Here is a 22,300-nt window from a genome sequence, read left to right as displayed (position 1 = left end):
CTTGAAAGAATGACATTTTAGTGGATATGAAGTTAGTTGATGACTCACCCACTAGCAATCTTCAACTTTCCACTGTCACCACTATCAGATTCACTAGTAGAAATAGTCGCTTTTGATACGATTCGCAGTTTTTGTTTCGCTGACAATCCATCATCTTTGATAGGCGTCTTCTTGCTTTTTGGTTCCTGTAGGAAAATATGAAATTATAGAATATAGATTTGCTCACAATTTTCAACAATAGAATTTCTTGTGACTTTTTAAAATAAATAGATAAATAGAAGAAAAAGATAAGGCCAATCAAGTTGAACTTTTCCTGAATAGTGTAATATGTTTTCCATACAGTTTTTAAACTTGCGCTTTAATGTTCTCAAAAAATCAAACGTTTTTTTGTTAAGGGAAATTGTATGAGTTATATCAATAGAAGTAACAAACATATGAATATTTTAAATAAACAAATAAAAAGGTCGGCAAATCACATAATTAAAAACATACAGAATCAATAACAGTAACAAGAAGGATGCTACATACAAAGAGTTAAAATAACATACAAAACTGGTTGTACGATAATTCAATGAATATCATGAACAAGTTTCATATTCACTAATTTCAAGTAGGTGAATTTGATAATCTTATCAAATAATTAGTAAGTGGACTGTAAACTTGACCTTATCAATCATAATAATACGTTGGAGTTTTATTGAGCATGTTTGCCTACTAACGCTGTTGTTTCCTTTCTATTTGAATGCGAATAGAATGCGATAAAATATAATTGAGTAATGCAAATAGAAAACAAACCTTGATTGACTTGCGACCTCGTTTCTTCTTGGGCCTGTCACTGTCCGAGTCCGAATTGCCTCCTTCTGATTGCTTCTCTCTTCGTTTCCTGGCTCCACTTTGGCCAGATTTCCTCTTCTTCTTTTCTCCGTCACTACAAACAAAGCAAGAATAATATTAGGCTATATTCAAATTATCCGTAGCTCATCAAGTTAATGAAAATTACAGGAACCAGATAATCTACAGTTCAAACTGGAAAATGTTAATATCAATTGCAGTTCAACTCACCAGTTAAACCATACTCATTACTCAAGTTAGCTGGCCGATCTTGTAAAATTCACCTGCTAATTAATTACTTAAAATTCAAGAATTATTTCAAAGAAAGAAATTCAAATTGAAACTTACAGCTTATTAATTATTAGTATCATATACGATTAATATCAATAATATGAGTTTTTATGTGCATTATTTGTTTTGAAATAGAGCTAAATTTTAACATCTATTCATTGTTCCCTGAAAAAAAACCCCAGGCCACACTTATGCAGAATTCCAATCCTACTCATGTCCGATATTTTAGTGAGATGGTGGTGAGACAGATCATGTGATGGCCACGTGTGGCACAAATCTAGGCCGTTATCATCCGTCGGAGTGGAATCGAAGAGCTGCATGATAAGTGTGGTCCAGACTTAATACCTTAGCCATCCCTAGTCGACAACTAGCCACTCAATTCAATACAAAAATAATGTAGAGCATGTGCACTACAGATTCATAATCTGTGTTTTTTGTTTTTATATGATTGTAAATTGCAGAGTGTAATTTAAAAATTTGAAAGTAAGACATAACCTAGCTACATTTGGACTCTCATATAAATAAGAATTGGAACCGTTTTGGGCTAATGCCTGTAGAATGTGGTACTTTTCTGGAAGTTGTGTAATGTTGAATGATTGACTGAACAAATATTTTCTAATAAAGTTATTTGTTTAATAATTGAATGTAAAGCATGTTTGGTTAGGTACCTCTTCTTGTTCCTAGGCTGCTGCTGAGAGGGACTGCGAGGTGCGGCGTCACTGCCCCCTGAATCTGACACATAGTCGTTGTCCCTCTGGCGCCCGCGACCCTTCGACTTCTTCTCGCTGGGCATGTCGGTGAACACCAGCGCCCCTCGCGTCTTCTCCTTGTACTCCTGTCGCTTCTGCAGCATCTCCTCCACACGCTGCTTCCTCCTCTCCTGTTCCAACCTCTAAAATCAAACAATCAAGAAAATTATTTATGTTCAACATCAATTATTTGTACTGTAATCAATTTTATTTGTGCTAAAATGGAATTAGATCTCTTGTAATCAGATTATGTTTGTTGTGATCGAATTGAATTATGTGTGTAGTAAAAAATAGAAAAAGTAGAAAATAAAAAGTAGAAAAATAAGCCCAGTTGGGATTGATTGATTGTTACAATCAAATTATATCTGTTGTAATCAGATATTTGTGTTGGGACAAATAAGTTCAGTTGGAATTGATTGATTGCTTGTTATAATCGAGTTATATCTTTTGTAATTAGAGTATGTTTTTTTGTAATTGAATTAGGGTACAAACACACTGAAAGCAGAGCGGAGTGTGGCGTGGCGTTGAGGAGCGTCGTGAACAATATCATTTTAATGAGCTAATAATAATAATAATATCGAGTGACCTGGCTGGCTCAGGTCTGGTGTCAGAGTTTTCAGGTCGCAACTGATCAATTTCAGGGCCTCTGACATGACCTAACGACTACTTTTTAGGCAGCCGGGACCGACGGATTAACGTGTCCATCCGAAACACGGGAGTGGCCCGAGATAAATATCTTGCCCGGGCCGGGGCAATGAGCTAAAACACACTGGAAGCGTCTACTCGCAGAGCGTCAAACTTTGGAACAAGTTGGTTTGTTTTTTGGAGCGTCAAAGTGCGAGTGCCCTACTAATGTACATACTAGTGGTTTACTCTTGCACATAATAATGCAGTTGTTCTACTACATTTTCCCACCATCTAGTAAACTAGTATATTTAATGTTTGCCCAAATTCCCCTGTAATGTGTATTATTTTATTATTCAAAAGATAAAACTCATCTATTGCACTTTGAAATCAAAAGTAAGGGGCTATTCTAATCCATTTCATTCATATTTCTATGAAATTTTTAAAATTCATCAAATCTCTGATCATCTAGTGAATGTTGTGGGGGAAATTTGGTTCGTATTTTTTCCCCTTGCTGAACACACTGAGTCTTAGTGAATATATATATATATATATAATTATATATATATATATCCAATACTTAGAGTAATTATTCTCAAAAATAATGTCCGTACAAACTTAAGACAACGCTCCGCTTTCAGTAACCTTATGTGTAGTGATCAATTTTACTTGTGTTATAATCCCATTATATATAAGTTGTAGTCAGATTTGTTTTGTGTTGATTGAATGATGTGTATTGTAATCAAATTATGTGCTTTGCAAATAAATGATGTGTATTGTGATAGAATTGTTTGTCTGATAGAATTGAATATTGATAGGATACCATTTCCTCCTTCTGCTTCATCTTGAAGGCCTGGCGCTCCTCCTCCTGCTTGCGCCTCAGCTGCTTCTCCTCCTCATCGAGGCGACGGGCGCGCGCCACGTGGTACTGCGCCTGCGACAACAGGTCCTGGCACTGCCGTGCCTCACCCGCCGCCACGTTCACGTCGTAGCGCATCTTGTCCCCATGCACCGACAGGTACAAAAAGTATCTACAACAATCGATATGATACATTTTCCCCATTTGTCATTTTTGGCTCCATTTCAATTACAACCAATAAAAAAAATAAAATTAAATTGGATGAAATACATTTGATAAAGAAAATGAATAAATGAGAATTATTTGTTTAATGTTTTCAATTAAAAATTGATCTCTACTCTACTGATTGCCTAACCTAATACCTCTGTATTAACAGTGAACACACCAAAAGGATTACAGCTTCAGATAATTATCCTAAATATTTGTTTGGACCAGTTAGGTTTGAAGTAATTTTCCTCAACTCCACCTGACTGCCTTATCTTAAACCTCTACTGTACAAATAGAGGTATTTTATAAAATATGTATATGGAGGTACAAAATACATACAGTAGTACAAATAGTAGTAAAGGTATTTTACAGTGTACACCACTACTAGACTGCACGAACACAGCACTAGATAATTAGCCATAATGTATTAGTTCGGACTACGTTGAAATTTAACGTAAAATAAATATTTATCTTTGAAGGGTACTTGAGATGGTACAATATAGAGGAACAATAAAAGCAAGGAGAGAAGAGAGTAAATTATATGAAGGAAACGAGTCGAGAGAGTAAATTATATCTGTACAATATTAAATAAATAGCAATATACTAGCATATTATTACAATCTAAACATTTTTCTGAATGATGTTCTTTTATGAATATCTAATCTGTTGTTGGAGGAACATTCTAATTGTAGAGACATCTGTAGAATATGTATATTTCTCAAATAAAATCATTTCATTTCAATTATACTGAATTACTAGTGCATTACTCACTTGTGAGACAAGCCCAGCTCATGCACTGCCTGCAACACAGTTTCCAACGTCGACTTCTCATCTTTCAATATCTGTGTTGCCAGTCTTTGTAGAACGAGAGCAATGTTGTACAAGAGCACTGTGTCTTGTGGTGCTACTCTTCGCGCCTGAAACATTTCACGATAGCAATTCACCGGAAAACAATTATTTTCTGTTGAGCCCTGTGAGAACTGTGGGCCTACCATTATGCAGCACTGCAGGGAGACAGCAAAATAATTTAAATGGAACCGGATGAAACAAAATAAAAATTACAAAATTATGGTGAATAATCAACAATATTCACCTAAAATGCATCGTTATAGATTAATAATTATTATATAAAATTGTAAACAATTTCAACAAATTTGTCAAATATGAAAATTCAAACTAATTTTTTTCTCTCTGTCATGTAACCCATGTCAGAGGTAAATAAACATTAAACATGAGAAAAAACATTTTTTTTAAATATGAAAAAAGTCCTTTACATACTTGGATTAATTTCCTTAAACTGACGTGTAGCATCCCACTATAGAGTCTATGTGTCGGTATGCATTGAAAAATGAATTACAAAGTCGATGAGAGGTCAATAACCCTTAGAGGGGTAAATATATTATAAATTGAGACTGAAAAATGTATCGCGATTTTAATGCATATCATCGAGTTTGTCTTTTTAGTTACATATAAATTTAGGAACACTCACAAATATACATATTGTTTCATTAATGTGATTTAAATACAAACCAAGGAATTACATTGGAGTGAATGAATAAAGATTTGATTACTTTATCTTACCTTCAGTAGAATTATTTTCGATTCCTTCAGCTTGCCAGCTTTGAAGTAGGCTCTAGCAAGGTATTGTAATACTTCTACGTGATGATATTTGAAAAATTTCCTCAAGCAATTCTCGTACTGAAACAAAATAATTAGTTTTTCTTGTATGGTTGGATACTATTCATACAGTTTTATATTTCATTTCATATGTTATGTGAGTTTGAGATAGGGAATTGAAAGTGTATGAGTGCATCAGGTATATTTTATTATTTGCATGTATTATTTTTGTAATTCTGCTTACATAAACCAGTTGGCAATATTGTTGCCAACATGTTACATTGAATTGTTGGCCATAAATTCAATTAGATATTGGATAGGGTAATATTTTTTAGATTACGGGAACATAACCTATTGTTTAAGCCTGTTGTTCCTTTCCCAATCATCCATAGTTGAGAATAATAATGCATCTATTAAAGTATAAATGAATATAATGATATTTAAGAATGGTTTAAAATGGGAGTTTTTAGTCATTTAATAAATGGCACCAGTGCGAACCAGTAATTTGAATTAAGATAAATCATGGAGTTTGTCTAGTTACACGCACATCGATTCTTGGACGTATGATTTTTCGTCCTTATAAATTTGATTAGATTGAACATAACTTGGCAAACAGATGATTTGTTCATGTGTTTATCAAGTTCCGTTTAATCTAGTAGATGATTTCATGAGGAAGGCAAAAATTGAACGTCGAAAAATCTATACGTGTGTAACTTACTTTACAATATACAAACTTATCGGGTTCTGCCAAACCCTGAATTTTCTCAGTTAGTGTATTGATAGGAAAGGTTGCACTTACCATTTGAATTGCACTAACATATTGTTTTTGTTCGACATAAATGTGGGCGATGTTGAGCCAAACATCACAGAAATCAGCAGTGGCTTCTCTAACTTGTGCGAAAATGTCTCTGGCTTCATTCACACATCCTTTGTGAGCTAACACAGCACCTGTTCAAACAATCAATAGTTGTTATTCTTGAAAAAAATCATTTCATCAACTCTATAGAACTGTTCATTGATCTTTGTTTGAAATTGGAGAACAAGTTTCAGATCTTCTAAAAAAATGTTCTGACATTTGTATCAATGGACGAGAATTTTCGTGCTTGATTGAATTTATCATGCTGAGGAGCACAAACAGTTCTAATTAGAATTTCAATTTGGGAATTGGAAATAGATCTCTCAATCACTGTAGAACAGTAGCTATTCTATTTTTCCAATTGGAATAGAATAATGGAATAGAATTGGTTATTGTGATTGAGCACTCAGTGCAATAGACAGTCAGTCAGAAAACATTAAAGACAGCATAATACAGGACAGCATACAGTATAAAGAAGGCGGAGCAATTTAAACAAGTCAATATAATGATAATATGAATCAAAGGTTCAACAAATTATTGTTATGGACAAAAGTTTAGAGCAAATTATTAAATTTTGATAGAATCACTATTTTCTTATAGAATCAAATACCACTTCATATGACAATTCGAAAATAATTATTAATCCTGAATAAGAGAATTTTTACTTTCCTTGCCCTATTACCATAGGTAAGGAAAGTATTGCTTTCCAAAAAAAGGTACCCTGATTTCAAGTTTCCTATACGTTTCAAGGTCCCCTGAGTCCAAAAACATGATTTTTGGGTGTTGGTCTGTGTGTTTGTATGTCTGTGATCACGATAATTCCATTCCTAATCAACCGATTGACTTGAAATTTTAAACTTAAGGTCCGTATACCATGAGGATCCGACAATAAGAAATTAAATTAAAAATGGCGGATAATTACTAAAAAACCATGTTTTTCACGGTTTTCTCGAAAACGGCTCTAACGATTTTCTTCAAATTTATACCATGGATAGCTATTTATAAGCCCTATCAACTGACATGAGTCTCAATTCTGGGAAAATTTCAGGAGCTCCGTAATATTATTGAGAAAAATGGCGGCGGATAATTACTAAAAAACCATGTTTTTCACGATTTTCTTAAAAATGACTTGACCGATTTTTTTCAAATTCATACCCTGTATAGTTATTTATCAGCTCTATCAACTGGCTTGAGTCTCCTTTCTGGGAAACTAATGGGGGGTCCACCCCATCCTTGAGAAATGGACTTTGTATCCTCCTTCTCGTGCATGAGATAGGTAGGTAGAGCAGTTCATAAAAAGAACACGTATTCGAGATATTTCATCTGTAGAACAGCTGTTTTGACGACTTTTAAAAAAATCATCAAATTTCACAATTTACACAAAGGAAAAAGTACTCTGAAAACAATAATATTTATACACATATACAGAAGTCTGATCGTAGTTTCAAATATGTTGCCGCCAATCGTCATTGTTATTCCCCTAAATTATTCTCGTTTAAGAATGAGGCTTACAGTTCAATGAGCAAGGAAAGTTGTGTGAGTGTACCACACCAGAATTTTTCATTTGTAATTGAGATAAAAATTCGTTTATTTCACCAAGTTATGTTTCTTTTTCTCTAAATTATATTCTTACAGTTTCTACTATAAGACAAAACAGAACAAAGAGGAACATCGACAAGAAAGGGTTGTTGAAATTAACTCAATGACCCATACCTATTTGTACTATTCATGAAAATTGTGAGAAATATAATTTTTGTACTGTTTGATCCTTGTTTCCTAATGAGCTGATTCAATAAATGGACTTTCAAATTAGTTTTAATGCAACTTAAGGGTCATATTATAAACGATGTTCAAGAATATTCTCTCAGCCAAGCAAGCTTTGGATTTCTAGTAACTAGTTGAACGATTCTAAATGGTTCCTAAAGCGTTCTTGGGAGAGAACGTTTTCAAGGATCGCTTATTAGGTATTTCGCTTATCAATAGGGCCCAAAGAGGCCCAAAAAATTGTATCGCAGAACCAATACAATGACAGTTAAATAATAAAAGGTTGAATACGTTCATAAGATTATGAGATTAATTATATAAAATTGAAATTGATGTTTCAAGTAGCATACATAACTTACCAATGCCATGTGCAGCCCAAATATTTCGGGGATCGTTCCTTAATACTTTATTGTACATTGCTAGAGCACGCTCTTGGTAGACTTTCTCCTTCTCCTTATCTTTCATTGGTTGATGTAGAGTCTGCAGCCACACATTTCCCAACGCTATCTGTGAGTAAGCGTCATTCGACGTGGCTGGATTCTAAAAATAATCAAAAGCAATTCAATAAAATTTAATAGAAATTATAATTGTAGCCATGTAACTGAGATCAGTTTGCAAACAAACAGGAAGTTTTCAGTGCTACTTTAAAAAAATTATATCATTGAAAAATAGGTTGATTTGTATTATTTTGATCAGTTGAAAAATAAGGTGAAAGAAAATACACCAAAAAAAGTTGGAAGAATCACATTAGACGTTGCAAACATGTCTGTCTAACAGGGGTTGAATGCCACGAGAACCAATAAGAAAAGGCTTATTTTCATGGAAGGCTTCTCTGTTTGTTTATGGTGAAATATATTCAACATTCAAGTTTAACAGACTTTTGTGCAACCGGGCCTTAGATATGGTCTATTTTTTCATTTTACTTCTTTCAACTCATTTCCTATAGACTATAAACGTTACATGACTCATTAATTAAATTTAATTAAATCGAATTACAGAATCTTGCTCTTTTTCTTGGACTCTCTTTTTCCATTTGGATACTTTTATCTTGATTATGCACTCTTCAACAATTAGTGGCAAAAACAGCACGAAAGTGTAATAGTCTGTAGATTGCACTCGGTATCATTCTACTATCTATTCAACTTTCTATATCTATTATTTTGCTTATTACTATTTTACTCTTCCCTCTCATTTCACTACTATCTGCTTCTAGGAACCTTCCCCCATTCACAGAAGAATAGTTTTCTTGGAGAATACCACTTTTCAATTGAGTTACAGTTTGAAAACAAAATGTAATCTTTATATTATTTTATATTAACTGAAGTATTTTGTACAAACTTGTAATTTTATGTGGAAATTGAATGGAATTGAAAATTTTTGACATACACTTTTATTATTAATTTATCAAGCAAGTGGATAAATGGTGAGCTCACCTTGAGGATCCGTTCGAATTTCTTCTGGCCAGGCTGCCACTCCATTTTGGCGAGATGGAGGTTGCCTAGCAACGACCAGGCGTCGGGATGCTCGTTGTCACTCCGCAGCGCCTCTTTGAACCAATCCGACGCCTCGTAGATCTGACCTTTGTTCCTTGCCATGCAGCCTAGCCTCAGGTAACCTGCACAAACAATACACCTATATTTGAAACACCTACAGCAAACCTAATGTGAACTTGATGAATGGAAAATATAAAGGATTTCAAAAATCAATATAAAAAACTTATAAAAATAAAACTAATATTAGTACGTATATCAGAAACCATTCATGAACTTCATGTTTTCAATTTTTCCGAACGGTAAACCTTTATGTATTCCTCAATCACATGTACATTTGTTGGCGAATGTTGGGCAACGTTCATCATTCAATGACAACAATGAAATGTCAACCTTCAATTACCTCAGAAATGTGAGGCTTTAGTTCTGTAAAGGATGCAAGGAAAGCTTTTTTCAAATCAATAATTTTATTCAAATAAACATAAGATACTCAAAATACAAAACACAAATTACAAATTACCAAAAAAAAATGAAAAAAATATCATTTAATTGATATTATTTAGCAATACTGATAACAGCTAGAGTAACCTTGAAATTGAGTTAAATTTGTTGCAATTTGCGACACAACAGGTTCAAGTTTCTATCCTATGTGGAGGTTTCATTTATTTTGTTATATTAATAATCAAGCAGGTGACGCGATGAAAATGTCCTGTCTGACTGTTAGAATATATGTACATTCAGCTTAATTCACACAACAAACATTAAAATGACGAACATTGCCCAGTGTTTGCCAACACATGAACATGCAATTTTCGCCGACCTTGATTGATTGATTGAGTACAATACAGCAAAATTATAGATGAATTTACAAAGTATAAATTAAGAAAATAATTATTGAGCTGTATATAATATGAGAAAGAACAATTTGTAATAACTATAGATAAAATAGATAATATTGTTATGCATCTACATAAATTGGCGGAGCTTTGGACATATCAATGTCCATTCTTCGGAAAGAATATTCGAAGTATTCTTCCCACTAACTCTCTACCAAAATACCACCTTGATGTGGGAGAAAAACTGAGAACTATGAGCGCCAACTCAATCAATGGTTGGTCAAATCGTTTTGTCCGAATAACTAGCCTACTCCTAATTTCATGTGTGATTTATTGTAATAAACGACCTGCAAACATACAAAAACAAAAAAAGGTATACTTAAAAAGATAAATAGTTCGGAAAAACTAAAAACCTAAAATCAGTATGATAAAGATAGATTAATAAGCATCCACTGGCCACCTGAACAGGGGGATCTGAAACTTGTAAAAAAAATGATCGAAAAATAATAAAGACATAACCTACACAAAAGAGGACAGAGAATACTGTAGTTTGATCATGTACATTCATGTATTCTTCTTTTGAATAGAAAGCATTCTCTGAGAAATCAATTTTGAGTTTAGATTTAAACTCGCTTTCATTCATAACCTTTATAAAGACAGGTAGAATGTTGTATTATTGGATACCAGAACTCCTAACACCACGCTTATAGAAATTGGAGAGATGCCTCTAATCACTAAGCAAGTGTTTATTACTCGTATTATGAGAATTATTTATCACCTCGTGTGAAAAAAACATTGATTTTTCTTTACAAAACAAAGGGCCTCCAAAATAGAATATAAATAGTATAGACACAAGGTGAAGGAAGGATTTAAAGCAGGCTGGCTACCCATTTTAAAATAAAAAATCATGAGTAATTCCCGGTTTTCCAGAGTAAAATTTCAAATTTTCCAGATAGAGTATCCGCGGTATTTGAGGAACAATATACATTCGTAAAGAATTTATTATAGAAATCTTCAGTTTGATCTTCAATGAAGAATTGCAAACAGTATATTTAAATTTCAAAATATTTTGGAAATTTTTGACAAGACAAGAGTATCGATGTTTTTAGATTTTCTATGTTAAGTAGCTAAAAACCTTGCCAATTATTATTGCTGGCCATCAAGTATTTTTTTTATTTGAGTTTATTGTTACTGTACACTTCTTTACTAGATTGATTAAAATTTATGAAAAATTCGTGAGTAATTGGAAAAATTCATGAGGAATTCACGGTATTTTTCCCGGTTAGAAAAATCATGAGGAATTCAAGGTTCTCCCGGTTTTCCCGGTAGGTGGCCACCCTGTTAAGGTTTTTAAAATTTGGTCGACAGCTGTTTCTTATCGACTCACCAGCTACCACTCTAACTGCCCACTTTTGAACTATGAAAACTACAAAAGAGTCGTGAATGAAGATGAACTACCCCAAAGATTGCTATTGATGTGATAATAATGTGTCACCTCAAACATTCTCAACCTTCAAACAAAACTAGTATTTTAAAGTGAACTTTCTTTTTTTATTACGAGGTGACAAATTTCATCACATATTTCAGTTAAAATGAACTTATTTGATTGTGATCAACATATTGATGTGAACTTTATTATAAGATGAGAAATTCGAGTTGAAGTGCACTTACAATCGACATAGTTGGGATGCTCCTTGAGAATGTCCTTGTAGAGCTTCTCGGAGATGTCGAACTGACAGAGGGCCTCGTTGAGGCGGGCCAGGTTGTATGTGGTGGTGACGGCGATCGAGTTATAGTACTGCGGGTCATGGCTGGCCTCGGTCTGCGCACGCGCCAGAGACTCCTCCAGGCTGAGCTTGGCCTCGTCGAGGCTCGCCAAGCGATAGTGCAGAGCGCCCACGTTGTTCAGCATCTCGGGCGGAATGTCTGCGTTCACTTTGTCCTTGAGAATGTTGGTCGCCGTGCCGTAAGCGTGCAGTGCTCCGGTCAGGTCGCTCTGCTCCAGAATCTGCGCCAGTTCGATCCACGCTTCTACGTCGTCCGGTAGTTGTTCTGTAACCTGTATTAACAAATAGATGAATGAATAAATAAATAAACAAATGAATAGATGAATAATGAATAAAAAATGAATTAATAACTGAATAAATAAATGAATTGATAACTGAATATCTTGGCATTTTGTGAACAATGCAATTTCATTACATTTCTCATCAGCAAATCACATTTTTTGTCAAACAAACACAAATGGAGACACACTATCAAAAGAATATGGATAAAAAATTTGTGCTACGAACCTTTCTGAGATGATTTTTTGCTATATCACGTTTCGATTGACTAGTTGAGCTAGCATATAAAGAGCCCAGAATCTTCATTGTCTCATAGTTTCCCGGTTGAGCTTTCAATACTTTCTCAAAGCACTGTGCGGCCTGAAAACAATAAAATTTTTCAATTAGAAATTGGTAGAATCCATACACTAGGCTACTTTCAGAAATATATACATCTCGATGACGACAAATTCAGTAAAGATTCTCATTAAACCTACAAAATTCCTACAAAAACCTTGATGAGTTCCTGGATTTGATATCCAGAGAAAAACATATAAAATATACTAAATCCATTCGAAAGATGCACCGAGATCGCCAACATTTTGTCACCAGCTATTGACTTTTTTTAACACAAATCGACTTGACGAGGATGCTGAGTGGCTGAGTGCCCTTCGAGAGAGCTTCGACTGAACTTCAACTCAGCTACCATCCTGACGTGTGCAGCATACTAAGCTATTCTGCTGCACTAGATAACCGTACAAAAAACAAATTGTTATAATGTATATCTTTGTAACTCACTTGTTTTTTGTTCAAATAAATAAATAACTGGAACTTATGAACGACACTGAAAATAGACCAATGATATTATAATATTATGATTCATCATATAAAAATTATTTCGAAAAATATTGAAAACTACTTACGTTTTCTGAGTCACCTCTGTAAATGTACATTTGACCAAGGCCAAAATGAGGCAAGACGAACATAGGAGGAGCAAACTGGGTTGCCTGATAGTAATACTGGAAAGCTTGATCATAATCACCCTGAAACAAATTATTCGTCATTGTAATTTACTGAAATAAACTTATTAATATTCTTCTTCATAATAAAATTCACCTATAACACAAACCAACCAATATTGTAAGAGTATCAATTATTTCACAATAAGAGTCTCATTAATAATGAACATTCTAAAGACCTATACCTAATAATTAAATAATATATTTAATAGCTAACAGTTACAGCTGGTATATAGCTATGGTGAATGTGATATTTTCGAGCTCAAAATTTAAGTGTTTTTATTCTTTATTTTGTGAATTTATAGTTTGTTTCATGTTTTTAAGAAACATTTATTATTAATCCATCCAAATTTAAAATTGTTTTATTCTAATTTATATTTTAGATTGTGATTTGGTGTAGAAATTTGAATGGACATAACCTATAATATTTGGACAATTTAAAACTAAATTAGGAAATTGAAGAAGTTTTAGGCAATAGCCTGTTTTTTCTTTTCCGATTCTTGTATTTTTTTTGCTAACCTTATAAATAAATAAATAAATATGAAGTTTGATGAAGTTCAACAATAACTTTTTCACATCTTACATTTATAAGTTTTTCGATAATCAGTCTATAAAAAGCAATAGCACGAGTGATTCTTCAAACATCATGTAATTCATTACAATTCCAAAGAAAACAGTCAAATTTAAACGTCAATCAATTTCAAAAGTCTAATTGTAGGATAGAGCGTCGAAAAATTACACTGTATTTTTATATTGTATCAAATCCAATTTATTACAGAGAGTGGAATGAAACATCATTATTTAGGTCCATTCAGTAAAGAGCTACAATAATAGATATTAATACTGTAATACGTGAACTTACAAGAGATTTAGCATTTACGTTTGATAGAAAATGTTATTAGATTCACCTGGACATGGAATGCTCTTGCCAGCTGATAACAACTTTCTGCGCGCATCGCTTCATTTTCGGTGTTGTGGAATGCATGCAGTGCTAGATGCTGGACCTTCAAGTAGTCCTGAAACATTTTTCAAAATTTATAATTTTATATACAATTAAAAGTATTACTTAGCGCAATTATGTATAAATAACAATTATAATGAATTTTTGCCTGTTAATTACCCAAGTAGTAGCCATATTATGATAAGCTTCCTTCACAACCAACCACTGTTAGACGAGACGAACTAAGTGCGTAGAACGGTTTGAAAAAGTTCATTCATTCCAGTTTTCATTGGATGACGAATAACGTGAAGGACATTGATAGTCCTTGCAGCGAATGATTTGAAAAATTATTCTACATATTTTTTATAAATTCAATGTTCAATGAGAGAAAAATTATCTTTATTGATAAAATACGGGGCAAACTTGATCTATGAAAAAACTTTCTAAAATAAAAACAAGGGAATACACAAAAATAAGAAACAGGTTTGAATTTATAAGAAGAATAATCATGTCACCACCAGCAGAAACAGAGCACAGCCTGCTTGCTGCCTCAATTCTTGGTAGTTTTAAATATTCCACTAATACTATGAATATAATCAACTCTATTACTATACTATATTATTTATTTTCTTTCAAGTCCCACAGGATCATCTTGGGTTCATTATATTTGTTTGATATTACTTGTACTGTATTACTGAAAATGTAATAAAATGTGTGTTTTTTATCAAATAAACTTATTCAATTTTTATCCAACTCAAATAAACACAAGGTTTACAACAAATTTTTATTTCGTTTTTCATTCGAATAAAAATATGCTAATAATATAATTGCGTGAAATACCTTCTTGAAGAAGAAATGGTTGGCCAAATGGTTGAGAACCATCGGATTGGTGGAGTCGATGGAATAGGCTTTGGACAGCATTTGTACTCCGGTGCGAATGTCATCGGGCTGCTGCCTGTTCAGCTGCAGGATGGCCAGACCGACCAGTGCTCCCACGCACCCCGAGTCCAGCTCAAGAGCTCGTTCGAATGCTAACCTGGATACAAATTCAACAATTCACTCTGTTCGTAACAAAGGAGACCAGCTATTTATGTTACGGTTGGGTGATATCCACTTCACCATTGATCAAGAATCAGTCCGGGTAGGCAAATTCATTACGTCCAGCTGTCAGTTCGTCAACTTCCTGTTGCTTTCAGAAAGTCAATGAATATAGTGTCACATATTTTATTGATTATATTTATTGAGACATATTTATGGAGGATAAGTAATCAATTTATTGAAACATATTTATGGAAGATAAGAACAAACGTAAACTTGGAAGATTGTTTGAGGAGACCAGTAGTTTATCTGTTGTGAAAAGTATGAGGCTGAGATGGGCTGGTCATGTGCACAGAATGCCGGAAGGGAGGGTGCCAAAGATGGTGCTGGAAGGCAAACCCGGAGGAAGAAGACTACAAGGAAGACCAAGAAAGCGGTGGGTTGACGATGTGGAGGAGGATTTGCGATGGATGGAGAAGAACAGCAGAATGTCGAAAGGGGTGGAAGGATGTGGTTGTGAAGGCTAAGGCCCTACATGGGCAGTAGTGCCAATAATGATGATGATATTTTATTCTAAAATTATCAAATAATACAAGCATATTGTCACTTGAAATCAAAAACCTAACCCTCAACCTAAAAAACAAGTTTAATTACCAGTTTAAATATCATCAGGTAGAATTTTTCAATCAAATCAGCACTTCAGCTAAGTTATTGAAAAATGTTTTAAAAAGTTGGTAGCCTAAATAGTTACCTAGCCTTTTCCTGATTGCCAAGCTTCATGAAGCAATGTCCCATGCCAAGCCGCACAGCTGCCGGGCAATTGGGATTGGTTCGCAACGCCTTCTTGTAGAAAGCCAGCGCTCCGCGGTAGTCCTTCTTGCTGAATGCAATACACGCTTTACCAAGCAGAGAAGGAATGTTATTCGTCGACTGGTTCAACACGAAATTGAACTGAGCATCAGCTTGTTCCATTTTATCGCCCTCCAGAAGGCAAAAGTACGCTTTACCCAGCAGATGGTTCTGAAATATCAACGTAAATTGGTTATTCCTTGCATAATGTGTGGGTTGTAAAACTCCTGATAACTGAAGACTCACTCAATCGATGTTACTTGATTTTTTAGAATCATGCATGATGGCAATAGATTAATTTACAGTAATTTTATGATTATTGTTACACAAAAATCCAAAGTTGAATGCTGTAGTAAATTTATTTTTACACGAGAACTTGAAAAAACTATAACCACACGAAATGAAAAGCTACACATCAAACATATTTACTCTACAAAACAAGTAGGCATTCTAAACAAAATGTATACCTGTTCTCAGTTTGTTGGCATGAAATAATAAATAAATTATCCTCTTAAGCGGCCCATAGACGAACAACTTGGTTGGCCACTGTTTCCTACAGACAGTCAACCTGCTTTTGCGAACTTCATTTCCGGATCAGCTCTGTTGCTGTAGCGTTTACACTCGACATTTACAAAAAAATGAGCGGTCTCTTATCTTTTATTGAACTATACGAGCTATGTGACGAACACCAACCTGGAAGAACCTGGTTGTGAATAAATATAAGGCTTTTATATAATATAACCTGGTTATGAATGAAGAAGGCTTATGTATTATCTATCATTTAAGTTGAGAGCATATATTCCATTTTTTAACAGGTCTCTATGCTTTATAACAGGCTTAAGAAAAAGTGTTACATTACAGATTTACTGTTTATACAAAATTTTAATGTTTTTACAGAAGAACAAGAATGATTAACCGCCTTCACTTAAGAAGTTGAAGAAATAGGTACTTCAAATAAAAAAATCCTCCAACAAATTGTATAAGCTCAATAAAAAGCGAGTTCTCATTTTATTTTAGTCAAGACTTAATTGTTACTCAGCATACAAACAAAATGTATTGTGTTTTAAGATTTTGCTCCCTGGTTTACTAATACTGTAATAAGTGAAAAAGCCTGATTTCATGAAATAACCTGAATTTGAGCAACAGTAGATTCTAAACCAGTAAAGAATTATATTACAGAACCTTTTTAAAATCACCCTACAAGATAACTGCCTCTCAATCATCCAACTGCCTTTCAAACCTGGTTTTCGTTTATTGTGAAATGAGGCCTAAAAATGCTTTCAAGCATATTAAAATTTAAAAATTTTCCGGGGAAGGGGGGGTCCCTGGATCCCCTTTTCTGGGGGGATTGAATACCCCACAAACAATTAAGCCCACCCAAAGGTTTTGAAAGTTGGCGCCCATGAGTACTACGAGACTATTCAAATACTGAGGTTGTGAACTGTATTGTCAACTTCCCCACAGATGCTCCAACATGGTTGCCAACATGAGGCTCCGCCCACAGAAAATCAAAACTATTTGATCTCACACCAACCGTTGGACCAACCGGCTGCTACAATCGCCAACCTGCCCACAGACGAACAACATCTTCTCAAACACAGCAAGTTGTTCGTCTATAGGCCCCTTTATTAATGAGTTTGATTAGACATGTTGAGAAATTTGATTCCTCAATACAATAATTCTAATTAATCTTCATTTTTGTTCAGAGCAACTAAGATAGGGCGCATCTGGCCCTCTCTCACTTCTCGTGTGTTAGAGATTGAAGCCAACAAATCTTATCAGTATCATTCAAAAGAGTAATGAGGTTATGGTTTCCAGAACACTTATTTAATCTCATGGGCCATTAAACCGATACATTTGATAAGTGTCCTAGAAACCGGACCTTATTCTCATCGAGTTACACAAATGAATATAATATACAATTTGAGAATTATAGAGAAACTCTAAGCATTGAACAAAGGAAGGAAGTACTTATAATGATAAAGATGTAATTCAAAACAAATCAGAATATTGAGATTGATTGTTTACCTGATCGTACATGATGATCTTGTCAGCCGTTGTATACAAGTCATTTGCTTTCAGAAATAAATCCTTCTTCTTGTCTTTGTTCTTTTCTCGATTAGCCATTTGCACATAGTAGGCGGCCAGCATGTCCAGAGCTCGCATTTGATCTTTTTCGAAATCCCTGTAATCGATGTTAGCATCGATCCTCGAAAATTCGAGAATCTTGATGAAGTCATTGATTTTGCCCTGCTTATAGTATTCCAGCTAAAAAACAACATGATTATGATTTATAATAAAGGTTGTATATTTTGTCATTTTATACATTTTTAAAAAGTAAAATGTCAATTTATGAAGAAAACTTTTTTAACCTTGTTTTTAACATACGTAATTGATACAATAAGTGAATGGCTATAAGATTGACTACCTGATTTATTTGAAATCCAAAATTCAGAATTTACAGGTCAAGTAATCTTAATGATTCAAGAAGGTAGGGGAAGTTAAACGATCAGTGTTGTAAGGCAACGATAAGATCCAACAAATTAATATCAAAAAATTATTTTATCCAACGAATTGCTTTTAGTATTCAGAAATCTTCAAAAACAGAAAAGTTAAGGGATTACTTTTACATTTCTAATTGTAAATGAATTTTTAGTAAAGATAAGTTTTGACAATTTGTGATCAAGCTTTGACCTGCCAATATAGAACTATATTTTTTATTTTTTTCTTATATCTCATTAACTCGTAAATATTTCAAATATTTACTAAAAAACAACTTTATTACAAGTATGGTTCAGTAATTTATTGACAATTATTTTGAATAATTTTGTTCAATCTAATAAAATGAAAATACAACCACTTACCGCCAAGTTGACCCAGATGTGTAATTGAGCATTCTCCTGCCGGAGAATACCAAGAACTTCATCTCCTTCAGGTAGTTGATCAAAGTACAATTCAATAACCTGAAACAAATATCATAATTTAATAAATAATATCTAAAAAAATGAAAAAGAGTATCATAGTATAATTTAAGAATAAAGCTTTCAGTTTAAATTTAGGCTACCTTAATTCTCTTGTGAATAGTAATCAAGTTACAGGGATGAATCAAACTTGTGTGGAATTGATTATTGAATTTTAGCTTAATGTAATTTTTTCTCATAGATGATTATAATTGTTGTTTTCATGTAATTCAATTTTATGTTTCATGCTGAAATAAACAATGGACCCATGCTTATCTCATCTCATGACATTCTACTTTCTAAACTTGGAAATTTTGGTTTTAATTGTAGATTTGTAGCACTTATAAGGTCATATTTAATGGACAAATTTCAGGCAGTGTACTTTAATAAAGACATGTCTGGTTACAAGCCTGTTACTAATGGAGTGCCCCTCCTGCCCCAAGGCTCAATTCTAGGACTATTACTGTTTATTATCTATATGAATGACCTGCCAGGCAATATTGAGGATGATAGCACAAGTTGTTATATGTATGCAGATGATGTATGCCTGAATATCGTGACCGATCTCAACAGAAGAGAAACCTTATTAAATGAAAAATTAGAACTGATGTCCGATTGGTGTAGTGCTAATAAACTTGCTCTGAATTTGAACAAAACGCAAAACTAATCTGAACCTTATAATAACTTGAAATCAGGGCATTCTGTCAAATTTCTAGGCATAAAATACAGAATAATACGAAATGGAAGTGCCATATTGACTGCACTATCCCCAAGGTAACAAGAGGTGTGTATTTATGTTGAGAAGAGTAAAGGAATTAGTGTCTCAGAAAATTTTAGTAAATGTCTACTATAGTATGTGCATTCACACTTTTTTATGGAGCTATATTATGGGCCGATTTTAGTGATTCCCATTCACTTTTTGTGTTACAAAAAAGAACAATAAGAACCATTGTAATGTTCCTCCCCGTACACACTGCAAACCGCTATTAGTTTAGATTGAGACTTATGTTTACCGTGTATTTTTATTTTTCAATGTTTATTATTTGTAAAGACTAACTTGCTCTCATTCTCTTGTCATTTTGATGTTTATTTGCACAACACAAGAAATAGGTTGAACCGAATATTAGAAACGAATATTGTAGGTACAAATCTAGTCATATTAGTTTTAGGACGTGTGCAATTAGGTTTTATATTCAGTTACAGTTACATATGATAGGCTTACTAGTGAGTAGATATGAACTTAAAATTAAGGATTTTCTAATAAGAAACTGTTTTTATACTAATGATGAATATTCTGCCTTCAATATGGAGAATTTTTAAGACGTTGATGTGATGATTTCTTGTTGTTTTTATGTGGTATGATTAGTTATATAATTATGTAATGATTTATGTAATTTTCTCATGACGTGGCCTATACAAATTGTAATTTGTGTGGCAATAAATGGATTTTGATTTGATTATGTAAACAATGAACTGTATCATTTAAGCGTATCTGGTGTCTCTATTATCGATACATCGAAACGAAACATTAAATCACACATCAGTTCAGAACCTGAAAGGTTCCGTTTAACAAAACGGGTCATTTACTAGCCGCCAATTTGGTCCAACTACATTGGGCCACCACGTAGAATTGTGAGCCACTCACGCACAGACTGGTTAGTTAAACATCCCCACTCACGATCCAAATCAAACGTAACTAGGCGGCTGACCTTGGGTGGTTGACAGTTTAGTGAGTTTACCAGACTGCTGTCGGAAGTCTGGTGAATTGTTAAACTGACTTGTCGACAGCACTCGCCCCGCCCACAACAACCCCATTCATGAGTTTTAACGTTGAACTGATGGACCTCAAGTTTACATTTTTTTATGAATCTCAACATATTAAATAGTAGATGGCCCGCTCGTTAATTTAAAGTTTGAAGGGTAAGTTAGGGAGGCTGTGTGTTTGCTTTGAAATTGCTTACTTTGATGGTGATGCATTCGATAGGCTACCTATTTATATTACCGATAATTGGGGCACAAGATAAATAACTCTCCTTATCAAGAATCACAATGGTAGCAGCAACTTATTTCATCACTTAGGATACCGTAAATCAAAAACATTATAATAACAAACTAACATCTGGAAACCTGAGAAAACTGAATAGCATTTAAGTATGCTATTATCAATAACAAGAATTTACATTTTATAAAAGGTATGTTTGAAGTTGAAGAAAGTCAAGGTTACAGCATAGCAGATGTTGAGGCACAGCAGCCCATATTAGCGCCGTTGACGGTTTGTTATTAGGTTAGGTGAGCAAAAAGATAATGAAAACTAGCCATTCAAAATCTAATTAAACAATACAGTAGTAAGATATATACTATGATTACGGGCAAGGTTATTTTTGAAGTCAATATCATAATGAAGGATATCAACTTATGTTTTGTATTATCGAGTGTTTAAGATGACTTACCTCGTCAGTTGTATCGCGCAAAGGAATCTCAATAGAGTTTGCCATTTTTGAAGGTTATTAATAATCTTGAACACGGATCAACAGTAACAATAGCTTCATGAAATTTTATGATAGTAGTAAGAGAGATTGTTTGGAGTCATTATGAGTTATGACAAATAATAAAATAATTGAATTATCACAAACAGATGAAACACGCACAGATTGACACACGCACACAAAGATTATGCCGATGCCGATGCTTGTGCTTGATTGTGAATGAGTGTGCGTGCGTAAATGCAAATATAACCTCAAAAAGGTAAGTGCAAAAAATAAATTAATTTGAAATAACCAAACTTTTATATTGAAATTTTTAAACAATTAAATAGATCTCATCTAAAGCAATCACAATTTGGAATTGAAAACATTTTTCACCGTGAATATCGTTGGTGCTTCTCAAGTGCAACTTGCTTGGACAAGTTACTTTTATACAAGCTGATTCTACGTCGTGTTAGTTAGCCGAATCTGAATGTTCGTGAATTTATTTTGACACTTGAAAATTGCATAAATGCTCAAACCAATAGTTCAAATAATAATAAATAAACTTTATTTGTCATGAGACATGCTCCAAAAGAAAGAAAGCTCTTCTTTCGACTGGACATTGACAGTCGATCCTACACACATTGGGCATCTACTTTGTTTGTGTACACTAATCTGGTTCCACTGGCATAAATGTGTTGTTACAACACTACAGCTAAGAGAGCAAGTGCACTCCTAAAACACTTGTGTTGTGAGACAAATTTGAATGTATATTTTCATTTTTATGTTTTGACATGTCCTTGTGGTTGTTGTGATCATATAATAGACAAAAGAAATACTAAGACATTGACAAGGCAGTG

The 22,300-nt window shown here is 33.8% G+C and overlaps 1 protein-coding gene across 3 annotated transcripts in view; it reads right to left on the bottom strand.

Moving 5' to 3' along the window:
- Window positions 1–21,902, bottom strand: part of LOC111048034 (RNA polymerase-associated protein CTR9 homolog) — a 29,255-nt gene extending 7,353 nt beyond the window's left edge. The window contains exons 1-18 of one of the 3 annotated variants that reach the window (XM_039432842.1): window positions 21,426–21,693; window positions 18,880–18,978; window positions 18,044–18,283; window positions 15,918–16,186; window positions 14,969–15,164; window positions 14,097–14,204; window positions 13,093–13,212; window positions 12,419–12,550; window positions 11,796–12,183; window positions 9,232–9,413; window positions 8,158–8,338; window positions 5,978–6,126; window positions 5,143–5,259; window positions 4,333–4,478; window positions 3,319–3,526; window positions 1,791–2,014; window positions 796–928; window positions 49–185 (exon numbers count right to left, since the gene is read on the bottom strand). In XM_039432842.1, coding sequence (XP_039288776.1) covers window positions 49–185; window positions 796–928; window positions 1,791–2,014; window positions 3,319–3,526; window positions 4,333–4,478; window positions 5,143–5,259; window positions 5,978–6,126; window positions 8,158–8,338; window positions 9,232–9,413; window positions 11,796–12,183; window positions 12,419–12,550; window positions 13,093–13,212; window positions 14,097–14,204; window positions 14,969–15,164; window positions 15,918–16,186; window positions 18,044–18,283; window positions 18,880–18,978; window positions 21,426–21,470 — 3,074 coding nt within the window. In that variant the 5' untranslated portion in view covers window positions 21,471–21,693. Of the gene's footprint in view, window positions 1–48; window positions 186–795; window positions 929–1,790; window positions 2,015–3,318; window positions 3,527–4,332; window positions 4,479–5,142; window positions 5,260–5,977; window positions 6,127–8,157; window positions 8,339–9,231; window positions 9,414–11,795; window positions 12,184–12,418; window positions 12,551–13,092; window positions 13,213–14,096; window positions 14,205–14,968; window positions 15,165–15,917; window positions 16,187–18,043; window positions 18,284–18,879; window positions 18,979–21,425 lie in introns of all 3 variants that reach the window. The other 2 variants (XM_039432844.1, XM_039432843.1) reach the window with 2 other exon arrangements.
- Window positions 21,903–22,300: the final 398 nt, after the last annotated feature.

This window comes from Nilaparvata lugens, chromosome 7, assembly GCF_014356525.2.
Source record: "Nilaparvata lugens isolate BPH chromosome 7, ASM1435652v1, whole genome shotgun sequence".
NCBI lineage: Eukaryota > Metazoa > Arthropoda > Insecta > Hemiptera > Delphacidae > Nilaparvata > Nilaparvata lugens.
Note: the sequence above shows the minus strand (reverse complement) of the source record. Positions and strands in the feature narration are given on the sequence as shown.